At 35.3% G+C, this 27185-nt stretch overlaps 1 protein-coding gene across 2 annotated transcripts in view; it reads left to right on the forward strand.

Moving 5' to 3' along the window:
- Positions 1-445: 445 nt before the first annotated feature.
- The window catches only part of LOC149534044 (Formyl transferase), a 147152-nt gene continuing 120412 nt past the window's right edge, over positions 446-27185 (forward strand). Inside the window, exons 1-2 of one of the 2 annotated variants that reach the window (XM_089805687.1) lie at positions 446-1017; positions 1241-1455. In XM_089805687.1, coding sequence (XP_089661813.1) covers positions 977-1017; positions 1241-1455 — 256 coding nt within the window. In that variant the 5' untranslated portion in view covers positions 446-976. Of the gene's footprint in view, positions 1018-1187; positions 1456-27185 lie in introns of both variants that reach the window. The other variant, XM_089805686.1, reaches the window with a different exon arrangement.

Raw genomic sequence — 27185 nt, forward strand, 5'->3', positions numbered from 1 at the left:
CTTCTTCAAAAGGCTTCCCATGACTAGCACTAGTAGTCTCTTCACAACGTGAGACAATGAGGATGAGGACAATGTAGATGTCTGGACATTGCTAGACTTTGACCCAACTCGGGAATTAGGTTGGAATAAAAAGGATGAACCAAATCCTTTTGGTCTCGACAGGGCTTAGCCCATATGACTGTATACTTTAATTTAGTTTTCAATTTATGAACATAACTCATATAACTTCAGGACTTCTCCACATTTCTTTTAAGAAAGTAATTTTTTCTATTATCACTACCGTATTAAATTTTAGAGCTAATAATTTAATGTGGTCCCTCTATTCCATTAAAAAAAAGAGTAATCTCTTCAACACTATTCCATTGAAAAAGAGAGTAATCTCTTCAACTTTTAAAATTTGCATAGTTTGTATAAAGAATATTAGAGCCAAATGTTTGAAAAAACTGAAATCCAAATAAACGTTTCAAATGGAATGTCGTTCTAGGTTTCATGAAGAACTTGAGAAGCCTTCGAATTGGGCAAAGCTAATTCGCAGGCGAGGCTCAAATTGCCCAAACTGCCTGGAAGATCTGCTTCAATTGTTCCAAGCTAAACGAATTCCATTCGCACTGTAGGCAGAGGGTTGGCCGGGAAAATTTGACAAATTTACGCGGTAAAATTTTCCTTTGGCACTTTATTTTAACGAAAGAAAAATCGACGGAACAATGGGGAGTGAAAGAGGAAGATAAGGATGATTGAGATCCTTTTTCCCTTAATTCTCTACCGTCGATCATTAACGGGAGATCGTAGCATTTCAATATAAAGTTTTACGGCCAACTTGAAAGTAGCTCGGATTTTTTAAATATAAGGAATACGTAAGGAATTCTGTATCTGAGCTGAATTAACGAACTCCTATCAATGGCTGTAGTTGCTCTGGGAGGAACAAACTCGCATTTCAAGGGTGTTACAGCATCACGAAAAGCTTTTCTTTCGCAAAATGGTTGCTGCACAGCCACTGTTAGATATAGCCGCTCTAATGTAAGTTCCACCGCTACTGTGTTGTCAATGTTTTCTCACACATTGAAGTGGAAATGGTGAATGCTGAATATAGGCAGACTACAAGAAATGATCGCTGACTCGCAGTCTATTTCCCTTCGTACTAACTAATTAGTATTAATTTTCTTTTTCTTTCTTTCGTTGTTTTACAGATAATCAATCTAAAATGTATAACGGGAGCCCTAACCAGGTCTAGTCAATCCAGGTTGTTACAAGCTGCAATGCTCCGTCGTATTTCTTGTAGATGTGAAACCATACCCAAAAACCAAAGTGGGTTTCTCGAGAAAGATGATGCACATGGAAGGAAGAAGCTGGCGGTTTTCGTTTCTGGCAGTGGATCAAATTTTAGGGCTCTGCACCAAGCTGCTTTGAATGACCTGATTCATGGCAACGTTACAGTTCTTGTGACCGATAAGCCCAGTAAGCCTTTCTACTCCTTTTTTTTTTGTTTATACAAAATATGGTAAAAGCAAGTACGGGACAACTTCTAGCTATAAGAAAATAATTTCGAAATCCGATTGGAATTAATGTTCAAAGTTTGTACCCATTGGGGATTAGACCTCATTACTAATTGACGCTATTGTTTAAAAAAAATTTAAGTCTTATCTTTTGAATGAATGAATGGATGATTTTAATAATGTCCGCCACACCAAAGCAGCCTAAGAGACCACCTAGAAAAGCACACCATCTGAGAGGGTGGGATGACCTTAAGTCTTTTGAAACTGCTTCTTTGGGTCCATTCTTCTACAATGAATGTTGATAATTAAATTTGCTGTCCTGTCCAACTGTGTGTCCTCAAATATAGAATCCAAATTGCCGGTTGCTAGGATATTGCCGTAGCTGGAGCAGATGTCAGTTTACGCTGGGCATTCCATGATAAAATGTTGTTGTGTCTCCACCACTCCCATGGTGCAAAATAAACATATTCTCTCCTCCCATTCTTCTTTTGGTAGTGTCCACCTACCTGTTTCACACCTCAAGTGATGGGCACCCATTCTAAGTTGAGCTATGAGAATTTTTGCTTTCCAATTGATATTTGCTCCTATGTATGTTTTCTCCACGTGCTCCCTCTTTAGATTAGATTCTTTGATATAATAATCCTTTTTACGTCCTTTTTGTTTTGACCATATTAGACTTCTGAACTTTTCATTCACATACTTTTTTATTTCCTCATTGTTATCTAGACATTCTTGCCTACTAATATTCCACTTTTCCATCAATTTACCATTTTGTTTCGTCCACGTGTTTTTTCTTCTTTCAAGTCTTTCTTCTATGCTCAATTTAGGCCATCGCTGATTTTCCATTCTTTGAGTTTTCTTTAAATAACATAATAATCGAACCATGGCAGTAGCCTCTAACGGAAAAATGCCCATTTCTGCCAATAAGATCTCGTAAGGAACGGTGGATTTAATTTTGAGATTACAAATGATTAAATGTTTTTGGATCCTTTCTATTTGTCTCCATTTTTTATCTGACAAATTGCTACCCCAAATCTCACATACATAAAGGATCACTGGGGTAACCAACAAACCGAAGAATATCTTTTTGGTTTTCTAGTCCCATAATTCTGCATTCCCGCATCTGTTTTGTAAAGAATATAATGCTTTCCATCCTCCTTGAATTCTTTTTGCTCTACAAGTTTTCCAGCTGAGTTTGTTATGGAAATCGATTCCAAGATACTTGTACTCCTCCACAGTCTCTAAAGGGCTTCCGTCAAAAAGAAAATTAGTTTTGTTGCTTCTTATTTCTTTTCAAAGAAAAAATCATCATTTTGGTTTTGCTAGTGTTCACTTGCATCCTAGCGAACTGACAAAAGGTATTAAGCGCATTCAAGTGTTCCTTCAAACACTCAGCAGTTTTAGCAATTAAAATGAGGTCATCTGCATATAGGAGTACTTTATTACGTAATTAGCTAGTTGAACACCATCTCCATTGTTCTTGTCTAAACATTCTTGTAGCTTGTCAATGTATAACCCAAACAAGGTTGGGGAGAGGGGGCATCCTTGTTTGACACCAATATCGTTGCCAAAGCATTCTGACATCCCATCCATAGTTCTAATTTTAGCCATGACTTGCTCATAAAGTCTATGTGCTGCAACTCTTAGTTCAATAGGAATTTTCAGTTCCTCCATCTTGAGCCAGAGTTTGTCACGTGGCAACATTTTAAGTGTTAAGTTCTGGTCGGGATTTTAAATTTTAGGAAGCCTATAATACTTATTTCGTGAAATGAATGTTTCTAAACCGAGTTAATTATGTTCCCTCTCATTGTCTTGAAATAAATAAGAAGATGGAGAATTTAGGTATAGATTTTGGGTCAAAGTGTTTTAGGTGTAATAGCAATGGAGGGCATGTAGATTTGAGTCGAATTACCTTGACACGGTGAAATGACCTCTAATCTTGTCCAACATTTAGCAAGGTCATGGTGAATGGGTACATTTGAATGCAGATAAGTTTGAATTTTGAAGGAAATGGCAAGGTTGTGGTGTACTGAGTCTGGTGACATTCAAATATTGTCATTACCCTTAAAATGGTCCATATCCTCACCTGCAATCCACCAAAATCAACTTTAAATTCTTGGAATACACATAGTTTAAATTCTCATTGGTCCAATTGCTGGCAAGAGTTTAATGTATGTTCTCAATGAGGACTAGCATTTATGTAAAAGTTATACCAAAATTTATGCCGATGACCTTTTATGTGTGAAATCAAATGTTGTGTAATTTGATATTTGTACTATGTTGATCTAGACACTAATGAGGTCAAAGTTTTTGTTGTTAACTTATAAAATAGTAGCTTGGGAGGATTAAATGAACCGTTAGCATTCTATAATGGCATTATTTAAGTAATGTAGGTATTTTGTGGGATTCAGTTTCATGTGTTTGTTGGCAATTTGGCTAATGTAAAGTATTAGGGTTGTCATTTATGACAACATATAGTCTACTTTGAGATGGCATAAGCTAATATGAAGTTTAAAGTGCAAAATCGTCCAAGTATGCCAGAGGTAATTAGTAAATTGTCGAATAGTTTGGTTCGGTGTGCTTCACCAAAAGCACTTAAAGACTTGCGCACTTGAGGGAAGGTAGTATGAATACTATATGACACATATGTAAGAACGCTAAAAGTAATATTAAGTTTTGCATGAGTTATGGCAGATTTACCAGTTACAGGTTGCTAGGACAAAACATAGGAAACAACAGTATAATGGCATTTTGGTTTACCAAAATAATTGATTAACAAGGTTGGGACAATATCCTAAATGTTAGCCCATGCGTGACAGATGTCTATTTGAAGATTTGGTAACGTGCAATGCAGCACAAGGCCGAGTTATGAAAAGTTTTAGTATTAAGGAAAGGAATTTTGTTAAGTGAATTATGACATTGTATTGTAATGATATAATGTTAAGTTTGACACTCTGTATGATTGAAATAAATGCGAATCTGATTTTAGAGCAGAGTAGAGAAGTTGTATGTACAATTTTGCTGAGGAACTACAAAGACTGATTAGATATAGAAGATATCAACACAGTTAAAGTTTTTTTGTATCTATCTCTATAGATAAGTATTGTACAATTGTTTATGCATGTTTGAGCAGTGGGCTCATCTTGCACCTTTTGTATTGTAATAGCAACTCCTAACAGGGTTGAGGCTTCTAACAAGGCCTAGTCCTCTAACAAGGACATATACACTATACGGATGTCATAGACTTCTAATAGGGTCAATATCTTTCACAAGATTCTTTGGATTAGTGGATCATTTGTGGGTACCATCCCAACTGGGTTTTCCCTTGGCCAGGGTTTCCCTAGTTAACAAATAATGGTATTATGAGTTTCATTGTGTTATGCTTATGTTTACTTTTTAGTTTGATCATCTATGCAAGTTTAAACATTGTTAATAATATCCATAGTTGGACAAAAGTTTGTGGAGCACTGATTCACCCTGTCTTAGTATTCTCTATTTCTAACTGTGTTAACTCTGCACATAAAATGCCTTTAATATTTTGAAGTTACTAGCAATCTTTGCAAGGATATAACTGAGCACAAAATGATATTAAAATATAGTGACACTTGATCAAGACATTAATGGGCTCTAACATTTGACTGAAGGTTACAAACATTGTCCTTGTTGTAGGAAGCGTAGTTTCGAGACTTGGTGAGTTGCAAGTCGGGTGACCCTCAGCAAGCTAGAGGACTAGACTCAAACTCAACTGAGTTTAGGTGAGTCTTGTTGGACTTGTAGAGTCCAAGTGAGTCTTGATGTTTAGACTGGGCTAGTCTTAATTATTTTTAGTCTCAAAATTTGAATGCTACTTTGGTTAACAACCCCAAAATATACATGAAATATAACATTTAACTCCCTTTCTTGTTTTCAAGTTAGTCTCATTCTCTTCAGTAGAGTATATAAATAAAAAAATATAATATGTAAGTATAAGCAGAGTTACTAGAACGGGTACTTGGGGACGTTAGAGACTATATCGGTACTGGTATGACTAATTTTCAAAAGATAGGAGATGGGGATACTTATACACCATTTTTAATATTATTTATTAATTTCTAGAGAATATCACAACACAAAACTTTGAAAACAAGAATACTAAACTAGTAATACATGAACAATCAATAGTAAATGCAATTTCTCTTTAGACCATTATAATGACAAGAAATCAGTCATACAACTATTTATGTCTCTCTCAAGAAGACTGCATTTTCAGATTGTTATAACTTTACATGGAAATTTTTATCCTCCAAAATATCAGCATGAAACATTATCCAACCTTATTTTATTTATTTGTGTGCTATCCCCTTCTAGAATTTGCCCTAGTTTATACCCTACAACACAATTGCAATAACTAGGGTTAGAGAAACGTCTTACCAAGTAAGATTTTTCTCCATTGTGCATTTGAATATAAGTCCCGCAATCACCAAATAAGCGAAAAGTGCATACACAAACTAACTATATTGTTATTATAATATAATCTACTTCAAGTTTTACAAATGGCTAATACAAAGAGATCTACAATTTTATAGATTAGCAATATAACATCTATTTAAGACCAGGGAGAACATACTAATTGCTCTTAACTCTCATGGCCTTAACTATAACAAGGAATAAGATAAGAAAGACAAGATGATGTGTCCTCATTATCTCTTCCATAGGCCCAAGAGTGAAAACTTCGTCCCCCTTGGTCCAATGCTTCATGGGGTTGGTGTACCTAGCAGAAGCTTTGCACAGTTCCCTTCCATCACTCTATCTTACTTACCTCATATGGTTAAGGATCCTCTCCTTAGCTATCACAATAATTCTCCCATGTGAGTTGGTAGAAGGATTACAATAGGGTATCCTTAATTCAACCCTAGCCCTTAGAGGGGAATCTCTCATCCCTTTTGGCCTCATTCTTCATGAGGTGGTTAATTATTGTTATTTAATTTTTACTGGTTGGTAACAGTGATTTCATTTTATTAAGGTCTAGGAAAAAAAACTTGTCCCAGACCAATGGTGGTCATAGCCTGGGGTACCACATCCTGAACAAAGCATTATAGAAGGATCTATAAACAAACCAGAAAATAAAGATAACTCTTGAGTTCAAAACACAAGAATTCAGTTTTAGTTTTGGCATCACCCTTAGAGTGGGATTGGAGGACCATATCAAAAGTCTTTCCTTAATTTCTTATCCTTTTTCCCTTTCACCATTTGCCATTTGTCTTTTAGTTTGGTAGCCCTCTTCTGCCAATCCAAAGGTGTGTCCTTTGAGACTCTTAGAGCATCCTCCATACATGAACCCATTACCTCGACCAAACCACCCACTGGCTTCGAAGCCATCTCCGAACCATGAGACTCCGCTGATCTGCATTGCTCTTGTCGCTTAGGATACCGATACCATTGAATTGAGATGGGTCTCTGGCCTCTCCAACCAAGCTAGCTTTAACATCGTGCTTCATAGGTTGCCCTTCATGAGAAGAGGGCTTTTAAGGCTTTTGCATTGCTTTCTCAACAACAACCTAAGAGAAACTCTTTTGCTGCTCAACCTTCTTCTCCACCGTGTAGTGCTGATGAGAAACATCATTCTACCAAAATGCCTTCTCAACTATTTTCTCGTTGCCACATTGTGCAGCCATATGACTAGTTTGGAAGCACCTTCTACACTTGAAGGGAATACCTTCATAGTCCAAAGACTGAACCCAACATCCTTTTGAAGTTTTTATTGAAATTTCAGTAGGCAGCCCCTTAGGAACATCCATTTCTTCCAAAATATGAGCACGGGTAGAGTAAAAGAGATTTGAAGATCCTTCATCCACCATTAAAAATGTCCCTAGTGAATTTCCAACCGCCTCTATAAGAGAGTCAAAACCAAGATGCAAGCAAAGATTGGGAAGCCTTACCAAAGTGGCATCCTATTGAAAACTTCAGTAGATGGACAATCAGGATGTTAGGGTTTCAATATCAGATTAAACTTCTCCCAACTCCAAAAATGCTCACCTTATTTTTGTCCTGATGTTTTCAAAAACAACAATAAAAAGCCCTTTTGCCACAGGGTTTATTTGCACATAGTTGTCAAGAATGGGCTCCTAGTTTTGAAAACTCCAAGTATGCGGATCATGTAAGCTTGGCCACAAACCCTTGAACTATCCGATTACACACCCATCTCTGAGAAAATTCAGACGTTGTGAGCAATTTCCTCCTCAGACTCCACATTCGAATCGACAACAACAACCTTGGATGATGGGCTTAAATAAAGCCCTGAACCAACCTCTTATTGGTGTTGAAACCCTGACTGTTGTGGCCAAAAAAAAGGAAGAGGTGCACAACCCAGATGCTTCTTTATGCCCTTAACCCTGTGTGTCCTCTCTAATGAGTAGCACGAATGTCTTGATGGTCTCCGATGATCTGCACACATTCATCATCTTTACCGACTTCCTCCCAGTTGGCAGCAATGGATTCACCAGACCTGAAATGGTTTGCAAGAGTGGGCAATTACCGTCTCAAGGACTGCCTCACTGATGGAGGTTTTCCCGTCCAAAAACCCGTGAAAATCTTGGCACTGCATCCAAACCTCTAGCCTGTCGTGTTCTCAATTGTGAGCAGCTATACAGGTCTTTGAGGCCATATCGCCAACCCCCTGATTCACTGGGCTTAGACCAGTCCAGCCATGGCGCAAAGAAGGACCAAACCAGAGCACTAGAATAAGGAGTTGAATCCCTAGCCCCAAAACCAGGAGTTTTTAAACAGCTGCATTGTGCCATTTCTTAATTATGATGACTATATTAGGAATCAATAATAACAAAGACTAATTATTGTTAATTATTGTAAACAGATGATGTTGATAATTATATTCACAAATATGCTTTTACACCATACAAATATATATTGCAAATAAAGTATATAAAGCCTGATCCCCATATGTAAATATAAATCTGATTTAAGGTGACAATATGCAGTTATTTGTATAATGCAGTTATATTAAAGGCATAAACAGTCCAACATAGATATAATATGCAACAGGCCTAATTAATGTAATATATTACAAAGTTCCATATGTACATTTCATACATTTATATCAGATTTAGTGATTGATGTGAAGTAATTATATGCACATATTTTAATAACAAGCAGACAGATGAATCCACAATGCTGCATATGCATATTGAGATGTTCATAGCAAAGCTTGCAGAGTATATGAAAAGATTGCAGAATATATGAATGTACTGATATAGTTCTTCCTGTCTATTGGTATCTTTCTTTTTATCTTCCCATTCCCTAATTTAATGATTGATATAGAGTGATTGAAATGATTGAAGAATTGATTGCAGGTCTGTTTGCTTGATTCCCAATTGATGTTTGGTGAATGATGATTGATTAAAAGTGGAATTCATAGATTGAGTAGTGATGATTGAGTGAGTGCTAATTTGATTTATTGATGAATGATGATAGATAAATGATCCTTGAGTACTTGGAATGATTTCTCCTTTGTACATTTTTGGTCAAAGGGTCACCCCTTTCAAAAGAATCGACTCACTACTTTTCACTGCGGCCTTTGAAAATAATATATTATTCCCTAACTTATCTCTCTTGTATGCCATCTCCAAATGGAACCCTAACTTATCTCTCTTGTATGCCATCTCCCAATTGATGTTTGGTGAATGATGATTGATTAAAAGTAGAATTCATAGATTGAGTAGTGATGATTGAGTGAGTGCTAATTTGATTTATTGATGAATGATGATAGATAAATGATCCTTGAGTACTTGGACTGATTTCTCCTTTGTACATTTTTGGTCAAAGGGTCACCCCTTTCAAAAGAATCGAGTCACTACTTTTCACTGCGGCCTTCAAAAATAATATATTATTCCCTAACTTATCTCTCTTGTATGCCATCTCCAAATGGAACCCTTCTCTCTTTATACCTCTCAATGTGAGGAAGAGTTGCATTGTTCCCTTGGAATGGTCACACCCTTTCACTATTACCACCCTTTGAAAGGGTCACACTCACAACCCTTCATCATTGCTGCCCCTTTGGCAGTTGCTACCTTATTCTGTTCCCCTTCCTTCTTCTTCCATTAATCCTTCCTTAATTCCTATGCTCCCATTTATGCAGATCAGAATTGTCTTATATCTCATAATAAAACTAATTATGATTACCTTCTTTATGAAGACCCCTTCTTCCATGCCTTTCAAGTGGCTCTCCCTCCTATTTATATCTTCATGATGTGAGAGCCACAACCTTTCATTATTACAACCTTTTAAGAGAGTCACAACGCTTCATCCTTTGTGCCTTCTGAAAGGGTCACAACCTTTCATAACTACCACCTTTTGAAAGTGTCACAATGCTTAATCATTACAACCCTTTGCCTTTTGGAGTCACTTTCTTATTTTTCCTTCTTCAGTAATTCATTCTTGATTCACAACTTCAAATTGTGTCTACTCTTTATACTTCTCCTTTAAGTTTGCATAGACTTTCCTTCTCAGTTCGCAGCAGTATATTCTTTTATATCTGCATATATTCTCCGCGCAATTCTGCTATATATTCTTCTTACAATTATGCCTTCAAACTTTCTTTGATGATATTCCCTTTTAGCTTCTCCTTTGCAGTTATTAAAACATTAGTCTGATATAAATTCTTGCACCCCCTTAAATGCACTCTACAGCTTCTCAATATATCGTCCCAACAGTGGTGCTGCTCCAACTTTCTATTGACTTATCTTAATTGTTGCTTTTATTTCTATTTTGGGTTTATTCTGGATTCTTTGCCAATTCCAACCTGATTGTTCCATATTTCATTTCTGATTTTACCTTGATCCATTCATGTCCTCTTTCAAATGGAATCTTCTACCTTTTATAGCTTATGCTGAGGTAGTCTCAACTCTTTAGTACATATCCCTCGACCTTTCATTAAACTAACTTACTTGAATTGTGTTTTACTAATATTTATTTATTTTATACTTTATGTTTCTTACTCATTAGTTATTATTAAATCTATTTCGAAAAAGGGACATTACAATTTGCTTTCCCTTTTTGCCTACTAATGCGTTTTGTCCCAAGTTATTTGGCCAGAAACAACAATTTCTTGTCAGGAGACGTCGGAGATGACAAGAGACAATACCCAAAAGAAACATGTGTGTAAGAGGTTTCTAGAGAAATCTCTGGTATTGGAGACGTCTTTGTCTTCGAGTAGGGTCTTGGGGGTTAGAGAAAGGTCTCCAGATAACCATGATTATTAGTTGTTGAACACTTCTAGATGCTAAGAGGGTGTGGTGAATCAACATTGTGGTGAATCAACATACATTAAAACTTAATCAACAATTACTCAATCCATTCATCACATATGCTGAAGTAAATAACAAGAACAGAACATGCAAGAAGTAATGACACCAAGATTTCTATGTGGAGAATCCAAGGAGGGAAAATCCATGGCGATATCCAACTCATACTATATGAAAAACTGATTTATGATGATTGTTTTAGGCTCTTGGCCAAGTAAGTACACTACTCCTAGCTTGACTTGCAAGCTAAGGCACACAACCTTAGGGCAAGATGTAAAGGACTCGTGGATTGAACATCACTTCTTCAGAGAAAAATACAATATCATATTATATGCTTACAATGAATATATTTGATGAACTGGGGTAGGAAAGGCATTCTCTAAAATGCTGATTACAATTCTTTGTTTCATATCAAAATCTGATTTTATCATTATGTTTCACAACATTCAATGATTATCTGCTTTGTATTTGCAATTGCACACCTTCATGCATATTCCATACAGTATGCACTCACATTCATTACATTCCACAATATATATATATATTTTCTATGACAAACAATTATATCAATTATGTTGGCCTAATTAGATGAAACATGCAGCACACATTTTGTCGGCCAAGAAATCTATCTCCAATGCCTTGCAGAAGGAAATCAAATTGTGTGATACATCAAACCAAGTCAACATGGCATCCAAGCACTCCCAAGACTTTGCGTTAATCACAATGCACTGCCAGACCATCCTAAGACATTTGGGTGGCCCTGGATTATGGAACAAATAAAACAAGTCAACTGTCCAATCTTAATTCATAATGTGGACCACCAAAAACACTTGTGATGCACAACATATCATCACTTGACATCAACAAAACATATCTGAAAGCCGCAACACAAAACCATAATTGGCAGAGGAATGCAAAGCATTCAATCAACAAATACTTTAACTTATACAGATCCACACACCCTCGTTTACCATTTCATTTGCAAAGGGTATGAGCACTTGAAACTTGGAATATACCTTCCTTGTAGATCCATTATACACATACTGAAATAAAAAACCAAAATTTTATGATGCAGAGAAATATGGACCAATATATTGTCATTCTATCAGTCTTTCTATCACTTGAACAATCAATTAGCCAAAATCCTCATATAAGCACATGGACATCACCTCAACATTCTGGAATAGATCTCAATAATTCTGGAACTACATCTTCAAAATAGGTTGACATCAATGACAACACTATTCAGTTTATGTATATTGCCAACAATCCCACCCTGTGGTCGATGCCAACATTTGTACCTATTAGAAATATGAGCAGAGATAAGAAGTTAAAATAATTATAAAACAATAATATATGCTTCTTATTATTCCACTCAAATACTCTTACATATTTATATATTCTTAAATCCTATTTTGTAGGAAACAGTATTCCTAAGTAGACTGAGTTGTTTTAACAACTCAACATATGACCGCTAATAAAATAACCTATTAAACAAACTATATGACTAATAATTATATTAAGTTGTTTAGCAACTTAATTTAATTATGACACTTATTTATCACCACTTGCATATACTTTTATTTATATTACTTATGTGAATGCTAATTCCCAACATCCCCCCTTAGTGTGAACATGGGGAGATTGTACATCACAAGAGTTGACGACTCCACACAGTAGCACACCAAACACTATAGGATAAGTGTAGGGACATACATATATACTCATAGAACCACAAATAGTGACAAACAAATTTATCCAAGGTCTTACATCAAATTTGGATAGGGATAAACATATCTATCCAAAAACAATGTTATGAACAGGGACACACACTTTTTCTTACAACTATTATGATTAGAGAGAAACACACCAATCATAATTATCTAACCAATGTAACTGGGGATAACACTTCCAATTGCATACATCATCTTGTGAATGGGGACGAACACATTCATACACAAACAACCAACAACAGTGATCAGGGACAAACACATCCAACCACAATATAGAAGGTTTGAGAAGCAACTACTCATTTTGTATGCAACCACCATTGATGATCATTGCCACTCTGATCACAAACAATATCAGACGATTGTTGCTGCCACCTGGAAACTGATTTGGCTTTAGTCTTTTTGGCACAAAATAGGAATGGAACATTGGTTATTATTCTACCCTGCAATGTGAAATTTCCACTTATTCACACAACATTTTGAAACTAATAGAAAATGAAATGCGACTATAGCTGATAAGCGGCCCTGTCATTGGTGACTGATGAGAGGTCTGAATTTCCTCCAGCCTCCGGTGCCTCCAACTGTGTAATGGCCTACCCCTGTTTCAAACAATTTTTGTGTCTTCTTGTTCTTTGTAATTTGTAATTTTGTCAAACAGTTTGCTTGCAGGCTGAGGAATGAGTCTTTGACTTTTTGGGTTTATCTTGTTTGTTGCATGTTATTTAAATGACTTTCAGATCTCCAATCAAAGTTAAAACAATACAAAGGAGTACGTGCACTTCATCAAGAGAATAATGTAACACAAACATACCTTCTGTTTCCAAGACTATTCAAATACATATCAGAACTCATACAAACAAATGCTGGTAATATTAAAACACACTCTGCTTTCTGATTAAATGAGCAACATAAATAATATCTACTGTACTGCAGACCTATAGTTAATCTTCAGCAAAGAGTTGATTCACCAATTTGTTACAGACTGCAGCTCATTTTCACTCTTTTACCAGTTGTGCAAACTGACCGAGAAAGATGGTGCAAAGTGTTCACAGATAATAACATTGCTCCTTACGTCTGCTACAGGCTTTAGTACATTTCAGATTTCATATCAACTGCGTAATGATGTCCAGAAGTGCCAAGTACACTTCCAGTATGCAGTTCTCTTCAAATGCCTATGCACAAACCCAAAATGAATATCTGCCAGCAATGTTGAACCCTATACGGCCTCCCTAGACCCCTCCACAATACTTGTTAGACCTGCACAACTCCTTACAAGTGATTTACAGTCTTAAACGTCTTGTTGTAGCTGCCAATTAACTGGCACAGCGTCTTATTGGTGTGAAATATGAAACTAAACTTAATGATGTAACTCTCAGAATCACAATACATGTACAGCCAGCATACAAACCCTCAGTCAGCAATGAAGGTATGAAAGCTACAGGATATAACAAGTGATGGCTCACAAACCCTTGGACATAATCATTTTAGACAGCCAACTGGGTAGTTTATCAGCCAGTAGATACAAATCACAGCTCCTTCACTGCAAATCAAACTCCTTGATTTCTCTCACAATAGCATTATTCAATCAACCAAGAAATCTGAGTTTCAATGAACAATGGCTATCTCTAAATCAAAATTTCATTGCAACTATAAATAGAAATAACAAAACTCATAAAATCTTCATATTTTACCTTGAAGCTCAAGAATGAATCTCAAGACCGTATCTATCAATGATGTCAAGATCGATAGCAGACAAAGATTTTGCCCTCCAAGCCCTGCAAGAATAATTGTCACAATTTCTCCAATTTCATCTAATATCCAAACATGTTGAAAGAGAGCTCTTAAATCTCTTTTATAACACTTTCTAAGAGCTCAACCACTTGCCTTGACAATGTGAGATAAACAAAATCACTTTTTTGCCATTTACTATATATCTAAGGCTTTTTGTTTCTTTATCCCCTATTTTCTTGCGACTGCTTTTTGGCCCCTATTTTGTCACAATTGCTTTTTCTTTGATATTTCCCATGCCATGTACATGATTTTCCTTCGATGCAAGTCCCCAATAACTTTAATTTATGCTTCCAATATTATAGAATAAAGGGGACCATTTAATTTAAATATTTCTCACAAACGATACACTATGCATTAATAAAGTTAAATAATTAAGTTATACTTGATGAAATAACTTTATTAATGCATAATAAATCATATCAATGATAAATAAATCTTTATGTCAATTTTAAACAATTACCATCAACATGTCATTGCCACTAGATGTCCAGTCATGCCTAGAATGACTTGCTGTAAGTAGTAAGTATGCCCAGGCTGCCTGGAAACCCCTCAGAATGGCCTGCAATTGAAACTACCTAGGCCAAATGGCCTCACAATTCCTCTAATGTTCTGGGTAGCCTATAAGACCATGAAGAATTAGGCTAATGACAAACTCATACAACTTGTGCTAGAAAGGGGATATTACAAACCCCCAATTGATTTGATTTAGAGAACATATTCCTCCACACTATCTTCGTGTGGAAGGTCTTAGTAGCCAATTCCCATGAGGGCATTCTTCATCATCATTTGCAACCAATTCCTTATTTGTATTTAGTTTGCCATCAAGAAAATGTTGGAAACTTACAATTGGAACAATTGCTGTTTTGTCATTGATGTCAAATCTATTGATAAGATATATTGCTACCTAATCTAAATGTCATATCTATTTGATTGATGAAGAGGATTTGAGAAGTTGCTCATAACAATAGCACTTAGAGGCAAGGTTGAGTTATGAAAAGGAAGTTACATTGGACATTTGTTTAGATAGACTTTGATAAAGCAAAGTGATTGTTTATGTCAAGAAAGCTAAGCCAAACCGAGCAAAAGTATTAAATATAGTTAGTGCCAAGTAATGCTAGTGTCGATTGAGCTACAGTTAGTGTCAAGCAAATCTAGTGTTGACCGAGCATTAGCATCGACCGAGCAAGACAATTGATGCCGAGTCATAAAGCTTTATAGCAGCCGAGTATTTCAGTGATGATTGAGTGCCTAACTTTAGAGATTTCCGAGTGATAGTATAAGAATGAATTCAAGGAAATAGTGAGATCAAGCCGACTCAGTTGATTTCTTGGGAGATGTAAACCGCGTTGAAGATAAGATTGATGAGTTGGATTATTAAATTCAAGGCAAGGATTACGTAAAAACCTAACAGATGAATTCTAGAGTAGTTTCTAGAAGAAGATCAAGAAGATGGATAGATACAGTGAATTGAGTTGAACTTGACGTAAACCCTAAGATCTACGATGGATGTAGAAAACAGTAAAGCACAATTTGCCTGTTTAAAAGAGATACATAGCTGAACAAATGGGGAGGACGAGTACGAGTGTGTGTGGGTGCATGTGAGTGTGTATATGTGCAACTTGTATGTGAAGAGAGACATACAGAGCAAGGTTGATCAGAAACGCACAAGAGTGTGAGTTAATGTGAAGCTAATAGAGAAAGCTTGCAGATATGATGTTGTTATTGATAAGTAGATTAGAGCAGGAGGCTTAAATGTTGATGAGAAAAGTGGAATGATTGGTTGAAGGGTGTCCAAGCAAATCAAGATCAGAGATGTCATTGGAAGGCTTATCAATAATCCAACATAACGATCAAACAAAGATTTGAACCTACAAAAGTGAGTTGTAATTACATAGATAAAAACCTACTGTTTTCTTTTTAGTCATTGCTAACAGTTTGTATTGAAATCCTTCTAACAGAGGTTGACTTAACAGTCATTTGAAGACTTAACAGTTTGTGGAAATCCTTTAACTAGGTGACATTCTGAATGGAATGATCAAAGTCTTCTTACAAGGTCACTCCTAACAAGGTGATTAAATCCTCTAACCAGGTCACATTTAATAGTGTGTTTTATAACCTTTAATTGGGTTGGCTCTTAACAAAGCTCACTTCGAAAGAGTGAAAAAGAGTGACATGTTGCTGGTGGTTTTTTGCAAATTGGGTTTCCACGTAAAAATCTTAGTGTCAAAATTGTGATGAATGCTTTATGTGTATTTACATTTGATAATATTTTCATTATGCAATGCAAGTTATGTTTATGACAGTTTTACAATATAGACCGAGCAACAACAAGATAAGCAAAACAGTGAAGTGTTTATTGTTTAATTGTTCAAATGATACATATTGACCTTGAGTAACTGATTCATCCCCCCCTCTCAGTTATTCTAAACATTTCTAACAGAAGATCCTTAGCATGGTTAGTGCAATTCATAATAATGTCTACCCTCTTGTATCGTAACATAAGATTTTGTTCTTGAAGAAACAATTTTCCTTTGATGCAGTAGAACTATATTTGGAAGAATAGTTGGGCTTATTTTTGCCATACATTGTGGTTCTTCTATAACTGAGTCAGTTTTCTTGACTCCTTGATCAATCAAAGTAGATTTTATTTCCTTTAAGGTAGCATTCACTTTGTTAAATGTGAAAACAATGTTTCCATAGCTAGGAGGCATGCTATTTAATCAAATAGCTTTTGAATCATGATCATCTACTTTAGCCTTTATCAAAAGTAGTTGATTCGACAGGGAGTGAAACTTATTAATATGTTGAACAATGTTGTCAGCTTCCATCATTTCCGGCCCAAACATTTTTTGCTTTAAGCCCATCTTTGCACTTGATGCTTTTGATCCAAACAAACGATTCATATTCTCCCACACTTCTTTTGAGGTCTTTGATAAGTTAATGTGGCAGAGTTATGCACCTGAAGTGCAAGACCAATCAAAGATATTGTTCTTCGATCCTTCACAGTCCACTTTGCACTTTCGGAGGGATCAATTGACCTTGTTGTTGCTCCACTTACTATGTCCTAAAGATCCGTTTCAGTAAGGATTGGTCATAACCGAATCTCCCATTTGTGGAATTCTCTTGAAACTTTTCTATCAATATACTGTTTTTATCCATGTAAAGAAATAATATTTGACCTTAACTATCACAACTTGATTATTAAACTACAACAATGAGTCTCCTTATGATTAATATCTAGCCCCCCCCAAAATGGTTGTTGTGTACAAACGAAAATGCATCCAATTACAATTGGAGTAATGACATCTTTATTCATGACAAATTATGACTCATCAAATAAATTCCATTCTAAAATAAATTAATACAACTTAGCATTGATACAGAATATCTTGTTACGAACCAATTAAACATTTGCTACCTGTTGGCTGACCCTTACATGTTATTGTTTGATGGATTTACTTAGCTATCCCAAACTTGAACATCTCGTCTCTCAATGGTAAAACTTATTCAAGTTTGTTTTGACTCTTTTCAAGAAATTCGTACCTTCAACAAAATGGTGACCATTTGAGCGGCTTAGAAATGGAAATAAATGCCAAAGGCCGAGGACATCCATGGATATTTGATCAGACTGCACAAAGGTTTCTTCAAAAAGCTTGTGTGAGATTAATAGGTGCTTGATAGATACAACCTAATCTGTTTCCAGCTTATGTGGTTCTATACACTACATTAAGTATCTCTGCCTCTTCAGTGCCACTCTCAGAGAGATCTCTCATGGATAGCAGAGAAGAATGAGATCCACGGCTCCAAAATAATCACAGAGATCAACAACAGATCGGCCATTGTGTGTACAGGTCAACACTCAATTACCAGCCTTGAGCATTGATTCTTCAATGCAGAAAGAGTCTACAAACTATAATTATCTTAATCTGATTGCTAGATGCTATTACTCATTCACTCATTATTTATTTGTGCAGAGTCAACTGGCTTTATGGTGGTTGGAAGAATGGAGGCCTACGCATGATCACATTCTTCTTTATCTCCCCAAATGTGGACTGGCCTTCAGATTGTTGCCCCAGTTAGATTGTTCTGATTTCTGGTACATTCATATGATTAGTTGATAAACTTAGAGGAAACAATGAGCTCCGCCTCAATGCTGCATCAACCTTGCCAGATGATGCATGCTAGAGACTTGCTTCTCTATATAGAAGAAATCTAAGTTTGTGCTGCAGTTCAATGACTTATTCAACAACCTCAATTGCTATGCAATTTTCGGCCAGTGACCTCAAAAGAATAGCAATCTCTTACAATCCTGCTATGGTGTCTTCAAAATTTGCAAATCTTGACATAATCATTTATGTAACCTTAACTTTTGCCCCGATCTTCTACTCTGATGCCATATTAGAAATATGAGCAGAAATAAGAAGTAAAATTAATTAAAATACAATAATGTGCTTCTTATTACTGCACTCAAATACCCTTTACATATTTATAAGTTTCTAAGAAACAACATTCCTTCATAGACTGAGTTGTTTTAACAACTCAACATATGACCACTAATAAAATAACCTATCGAAAAACTATATGACATATAATGATGGTAAGTTGTTTGACAACATAATGTTATTATCACATTTATCACTCATTTATGACCACCCACACATACTTTTATTTATATTCACCATGTGAACACTAATTCCCAACAATACCATCTTTGCAACACTCCCTCCTTGACTATATTACATCTCCCGCTTCAGTGCTTTGAAATAACAAAAAATGGCCCTCAACGCTATACAATTCTTCCGTATATGTACAAGAGCAAAAATTTGTCTTATCAACAAAAATGAAGAGCTCATTTTGATGGAGCAAGATGCCCTGATAAATGACCTTGAGTTGTGTTCAAGTGGTCTTCCATTCATCTATTGAAGAGACTAGTATGTATTCAATAGAAAATCTTCAACCTCTTTCATTGAGCTTGGTGTTAAGAATATTAGCTTCATGGTAGTTGAAGCAATATAATATATATGATTTATATTAAATCTGATTATTCATATATATACATATACTCACAGATTTATATCTTATCTCTTATGCATTCATATTCTAACACATATATATATATATATATATATATATATATATATATATATATATATGTCATAACCTTGTAATCCTAACCGACCAAATCAAAGTGTATCGAATGAGATAAGTATGAATATCGGGCATTGAGTGTAGACCGATACCATGATCCGTCACAAATCTTAGTTAAGGCTATGATTGTATTAAATGAATCGGTAACATTGATCGGTGCTTGCTAAGGTTTTAGTTAGGCATTGGGGTATGGTTACATAGGGTCATACCCCTACGTAAACATGTCTCAATGAACACATATATACGTTGTATGCAATTTTGAATTTTGAGATAATTAATAACAGAAGGCAGTTACATCTCAGTCTAATTCAGATCTGCACATGATATATAAAATTGAATCAGTACAAAGACAAAAGGAAAATCTGTTCTTATCATATAAGGATATTTATTTCAGTTCAAGAAATACATATATATCTGTAAGAATTGAATGAAGATTGCTCAACATACATACAAAGACAGGTTATAAGTTTAGTTAGTCTCCACCAATAAATGATCATTAAAACTTTACATGGTATCAAAGCCTAATTGGTAGAGAGACTTCCCAATTTAAATTCTTGAAACAAAAGTGGCAACATGTCAAACAATGTTAGAGTAGAGGATAGGTTTGAAGGAGCAGCAAATTTCTTCTCATGGAAAATTCGAATTATAACAATTCTCAAAGAATAAGAACTAAAATCATTCATTGAATCAAATATTTCAATACCTGAAGGTGAGGCAGAAAAGGCCACTTGGAAAAGACAAAATAATAAAGCCTAGAAAATCATTGTTGATTCAGTAAAAGATCATATTCTTCCATCCATCTCAAATCTAAAAAAGGCATTCGAAGTATTCAAGACAATTAACGATACATTTGAAATCAGCAACTCGAGTAGATTAATTACATTAAAAAATCAATTGATGAATACAAAAATGAATAAAGGGGAGTCAATTTCATCCTACTTTGGAAAAATTCCGAAATGAAGAATCATCTATCTTCTATTGGAAGCAAAGTAGAAGACCAAGAACTATCCATAATCGCACTTAGAGGATTACCTATATCTTGGGAATCATTCATTCAGGTTGTCAGTAGACCTTCAATACCACTTTTTGATAAACTGAAAAATGATTGCACATTAGAAGAATCATCACTAATTTCTAGAGGAATCATTTCAAATCAAGAGAGAGAAAATCAAGCTCTTTTCTCAGTCTCCAACAACAAAGGAAAGAAGAAGAAATTCAAAGGAAAAAAATATGATAAAAGGAAAGTAAATAATAATTACAAAAGAAATGATTTCTCCAAAACTCAATGTTATAAGTGTGAGAAATTCGGAAATACTTTTAGAAATTGTCTAGAAAGAGAAAAAATCCTAGCTTCCTTAGCCGAAACAAAAAATGATGAAAATTTGTTATTCTATTTTGCACTATTAAGTGAGATGAAATCCAACGAAAATGTGTGGATAATAGATAGTGGTGCTTCCCGACATATAACAGGATTCAAAGATAAGTTTGAAACTATTGGAAATTATCTCACTGAAGCAGTGACCATTGGAGACAACTCCACATATCCAGTAAAAGGAATTGGGACTTGTTATATACAACTAAGAACTGGGGTTACACTAAATTGAAAGATGTTCTTTTCGTACCAGGCATAAAATAAATCTAGTATCGATCTTTGGACTTGCTGATGAAGGGTTTCAAGTCACCTTCAATGAAGACAAAATATTGTATTGGCCTAAAAACACTAATCTTAAGAATGCTATCACCATAGGGACTAGAGATGGGACCTTATATAAACTAAGCAACATTCAAAAGCAAGCTCTAAGCCACAAAGTGACAAGTTCTAATGAAGTATGGTAAAGAAGGCTCGGACATATTGGATTTAGTTCACTTCCAAATGTAGAAAAAATCACCACTGGAATACCTAGCTTAAATTCAAAACATATAGGCACTTGTAAAGGATATGGTCTAGGAAAGAATATAAAAAGACCTTTTCCTCCTAGTGAACAGAAGTCTAAATTAGTTCTAGAACTAGTTCACTCTGATTTTTGTGGACCTATGCCAACACTTTCCCTAGGAGGATTCTCTTACTACATAATATTCATTGATGATTTCTTTAGGAAAACCTGGATCTATTTTCTATAGGTCAAAGAATCAAATGAGATCCTATCAAAATTGAAAGAGTTCAAAGAAATTATGGAAAATCAAACGTCAAAAAGATTTAAAACACTAAGATTAGACAATGGAGGAGAATATACCATTGAAAATTTTAAAGTTTTTTGTACCTCTGTTGGGATTAAGAGGGAGTATACAATACCTTATAATCCTCAACAGAATGGGGTAGCAAATTGAAAAAATAGAACCATTATTGAAGTAGCAAAAGCCATGCTTCATGATCAAAATTTACATTTCTCATTTTGGGCGGAGGCTACCAATACAACTGTATACATTCAAAACAGATGCCCACACTCAATACTAGAAAACATAACTCCTGAAGAAGTCTTTACAGGAAATAAACCTGACTTAAGTTATCTTAGAATATTTGGTTGCCCTGTTTACGTTCACATATCTAAAGAAAAAAGAACCAAGTTAGAACCATCAGGGAAGAAAGGAATATTTGTTGGGCACTGTGAGAACTCCAAAGGGTATAGAGTCTATGTACTTGGACAAAGATCAATTGAAGTGAGCAAAGATGTCATATTTGAAGAAAACACTACTTTAAAACTATCTACAAGTACAGAAGATGATCCCATCACATACTTCGATGAAAATCTACAAACTAAAATTCAGAGGGAGAACATATTAGAAGAGAATGAACCATCACTAGATGCAGAAAATATAGACATCACTAATATCAAGAAAAGACCATTATGGGCAAGGAAAATGATTGAAGAAAATAATGTTGAGCCAGATGAAATTTTCAGGGAAAGCAAGAAAACCATAAACAAATCTTGTTACACTGCGCTAGTAATTGAGCTTACTAAATCTGAACTGTCAACTGTTGAAGAAGCCCTAACTTGTCAAGCTTGGAAAGATGACTTGTCAAGCTTGGAAAGATGCAGTGGTCGAAGAATATTAATCCATATTACAAAATGATGTTTGGGATATTGTACCTAGACCAAAAGACAAATCAATTGTTTCATCAAAATGGTTGTACATAATCAAATATGCTTCTGATGGTAGTATTGAAAAGCATAAAGCAAGGTTTGTTGCTTGAGGCTTTTCTTAGAAGGTAGGCATTGATTATGAGGAAACTTTTGCTCCAGTTGCTCGATACACTTCCGTAAGAATACTTATTGCAATTGCAGCATCCAAAAGATGGAAGATACATCAAATGGACGTCAAGGCCGCATTCTTGAATGGTGTCATAAATGAAGAAGTATATATTGACCAACATGAAGGTTTTGCTATAAAAGATAAGGATCAATGTGTATGTAAACTCAAGAAAGCGCTCTATGGCCACAAACAAGCACCTCGAGCTTGGTATGAAAGGTACCTCACTGAACTAGGATACTCAAAGAATGAAACTGATACTAACATATACTTCAAAATTTCTAATGATGACATGTTAATACTTGTTTTATATGTTGATGATCTATTGATAACAGGTAATGATCACTTAATTGAAAGATGCAAACAAGATCTTATAGCTGAATTTGAAATGAAGGATCTAGGCCTACTACACTATTTTTTGGGCCTAAAGGTTGTCAAAAGAAAGATCATATTTTTCTAAATCAAGGGAAGTACATTTAGGACATCTTGACTAGATTTGGAATGATGGACAACAAACTTCTAACAACTCCGATGGAAACTAATCTATACAAACTAAAAGAAGAAGCTATGAATTCAGAGTCTATTGATCCCACTCTTTACAAACAAATCATTGGATCACTTATGTATCTAGTAAATACTAGACCTGATATTTGCTATGCCACAAATGTTTTAAGTCATTTTATGTGTGAACCAAAGAAGATTCATTTGATGGTTGCCAAACATATCTTGAGATATCTACGTGGCACTATTGGTTTTGGTTTGAAGTACAAAAATGTTGAGATCAAACTTGAAGGATATACTGATTCTGATTGGGTTGGTTGTTCCATAAACTGCAAGAGTGCTACAAGGTGTTGCTTCAGTCTTAGATCAGCAATGATATCCTGGTTAAGTAGAAAACAACCAACATTCACCTTGAGTTCCATAGAAGCTGAGTGCATGGTAGTCTCTATGGGAGCACGCGAAGTAGTATGGTTGAGAAAGCTATTATTTGGACTCTTTGGAAAGCAACTAAATTCTACAGCGATTCATTGTGATAACTAGAGCTGCATCAAACTTTCTACAAATCCTGGTTTCCACAATCGATCGAAGCACATCGAGACTCCTTACCATTATATAAGAGACATGGTTGACAGAAATGTTATCAAGCTGATTTATAGCAGCACAAATGAGCAGAATGTTGACATTTTCACCAAGCCACTTGCAAAGTTGAAAATAGAGTACTTCAGAGGTAAATTTGGTATCACAAATTTGTAAATTCATTTGTAAATTAATATATTCATGAATAATTGAAATTAGATTGTTTGCAAACTTGTGTTATGAAAGGTGACGATCTTTCTTATGTGTGAGATCACTATTGTAAGGTGATGACCTTATTTATAGTTGATCTATCGTCCAACACCAAAAGTGTTGAAGTGCTATCATTGTTCTTTGGGCCAAATTTTGCCGGACACATTGATAATCATCATGGTTCTTCTGGTCGGATTTTGTCGGAGTCCATGAAAATCTATTATGATTCTTCGGGCCGGATTTTGCTGGACACCATAATTTAATTGACCACATTTTAAGTGGTATACAACCTTGTGTTATAGTTCCTTCAATTCCCTCTTGCTAAAGAGGTAGTGCTAAGAATATTAGCTTCATGGTAATTGAAGCAATATAATATATATATGATTTATATTTAATCTGATTATTCATACAAATATATATACACACACAAACATAGATTTATATCTTATTTCTTATGCACACACACACACACACAGACACACAGACACACACACATATATATATCATAACCTTGTAATCCTAACCGACCAAATCAAAGTGTATCGAATGAGATAAGTATGAGTATCAGGCATTGAGTATAGACTGATACCATGATCTGTCACAAGTCTTAGTTAAGGCTGTGATTGTATTAAATGAATCACTAACATTGATCGATGCTTGCTAAGGTTTTAGTTATGCATTGGGGTATGGTTACGTAGGGTCATACCCCTATGTAAACATTCTCAATGCACGCGCACACACACACTTACATATATATTGTATGCAATTTTGAATTCTGAGATAATCAATAACAAAAGACAATTACATCTCAGTCTAATTCAGATCTGCACATTTTATAAAACCGAATCAGTACAAAGACAAAAGGAAATTCTATTCTTATCATATAAGGATATTTATTTCAGTTCAAGAAATGCATATATATCTATAAGAATTGAATTGAAGATTGCTCAAGATACATTCAAAGACAGATTATAAATTTATTTAGTCTCCACCAATAAACGATCATTAAAACTTTACACTTGGGAACTTTACATCTTGATCTAACTTTTCTGATTCCTCAATTAATTTCACTAGGTCCGTGAGCTTCAAAATCCACAATATCTCTCAACTAGTTGAACTCCTTGTTTATTTTCTTCCTTTGTTGTACCAACAATAGTGTAACACGACATTGATGTGAGTTTTGTTCCACTACAACATGCATAATCAAATGCTCAATGTTCTAGAGAGAAACACCAATTATTCAATCCTCTCTTGATATAAGGTCATCTATCATGCTAATCTCCCAAAGTAAGACCATGGAATGAATTCAAGGTTCCTTTAATTTTGGATACTCGCTCAGTGAAATAATGTGATTTGCTGATAGTAATAAGGGGACTTATGTTGTTCATTCAAATGATATCTCTTGCACTTCTAAAGATTTGGCTTCACAATGTGCAAAGAAATTATATTTCAACTTCCAACTTCAACTTCAACATCAATTTCAACTTCAACTCATACCTTATGCTATTTCTACTCCTTACTATGAAGGTAAGAAATTATGGATGGACTTGGAGTCTACTAGATGCAGCATGATCAATTTCTACACCCACCTAGTGCAAGCTTCTAAAGAACAGTCAAATGGTTTTGAAATCGATATCCCCTCTTTAGTCCCATCAAATGGATGCAAACTAAAGAATCAACACCAATTAAAGCTAAGTACAATCAATCATCGACTTACCACACAAGGCATTCCTACCATCATCAAAAGACAAGTGGCAACACAGTTTGGCTAGAAGGTCTATCAGATGGATGTCAAGAGTGCTTTCCTGAATGGTGACCTACAAGAAGAGGTCTACATGCGCAACCTTCTGGTTTCAAGGTTGCCAGTAAAGATCACCAAGTTCTTAGACTAGTGAAAGCTCTCTATTGTTTGAAGCAAGCCCCTAGGGCATGGTACATGAAAATTGATAAGTACCCCAGGGATCAAGGCTTCAAAAGGAGTTCTTCAGACTCAAATTTGTACATCAAGACTACTGACAGTGACATCATCTTTCTGGTCATTTATGTGGATGATTTGATCATCACTGGAAGTTCAACATCTTTGATTTAGGGAATCAAATAGAGTTTATGCTAGTCTTTTGATATGCCTGACCTTGGGTTCATGCATTATTGCCTAGGTGTTGAGGTTTGGCAATAATCTACATGTATATTCATTTCTTAGTCCAAATATGCCAAGGCTCTGTTAGACAAATTCTATATGCACGATTGCAAGCTTGCATCTATGCCCATGGAGAAAGGTTTGAAGTTATCAACCAAGTCTAATTCTCCTCCGGTTGGTGATACTACATACATGTAACTAGTAGGCAACCTCATTTACCTCTTTGCTACTAGACCTTATATTAGCTTCGCAGTTAGCTAGTGTGCTTTGTTATGTGAAGGGCACTATTGATTATGGACTTCTTTACTCTTGGAGTTCTAATCCTAAACTCAGTGGGTTCATAGATTCAAACTGATAGGTTTTGTTGATGATAAAAAGTCAACTTTTGGATGTGTTCAATTTTTGTTCCGATGCCATCACATGGACCAATAAGAAGCAATAGACAATTTCTCTCTTTGCTACAGACGCTGAATAGAGAGGGACAGTCAAGGCAGGTTGTGAAGTTGTTTGGCTTTGTCGAATGCTTGGGGATGTATAGATGTCACAAGCAAGCTTGAGAACTTTGTTTGTTGATAACTAAGGTGTTATCAAGTTAGCTCGAAATCTAGTCTTCCATGAACGAACCAAGCATGTGGATGTTTCATGTCACTACATACAATAGTTGGTTGAAGACGAGACAATTGACTTGCAGTGGATTCCTATAGTGGATCAGACTACAAACATTCTCACCAAGCCTCTTGGTCCAGATAAGTTTGTCCGATTCAGAGGACAACTTGGTGTTGTGTATAGATTAACCATTAAGGGAGGGTATTACGATAATAGATAGTTTCTATTATTATTATTTCTTTAATGGTTATCTATTGTAATCTCCTATAAATATTAGAATGTTTCTAATATTTAGTTTCCTGTGCCTAGAATAGAATGTTTCTATTCTTTACGATTGTTTCCTAAGAAAACATCGTTCATTCTTTCGTATATATTGATTTCTTGATCATTGTTAATATCAAGCAAGTATTTTACTAGTTACGCTATAATAATAATATGCAATAGCATC

Source organism: Cupressus sempervirens, chromosome 10 (assembly GCF_028749045.1).
Source record: "Cupressus sempervirens isolate cs-2001-9-10 chromosome 10, ASM2874904v1, whole genome shotgun sequence".
NCBI lineage: Eukaryota > Viridiplantae > Streptophyta > Pinopsida > Cupressales > Cupressaceae > Cupressus > Cupressus sempervirens.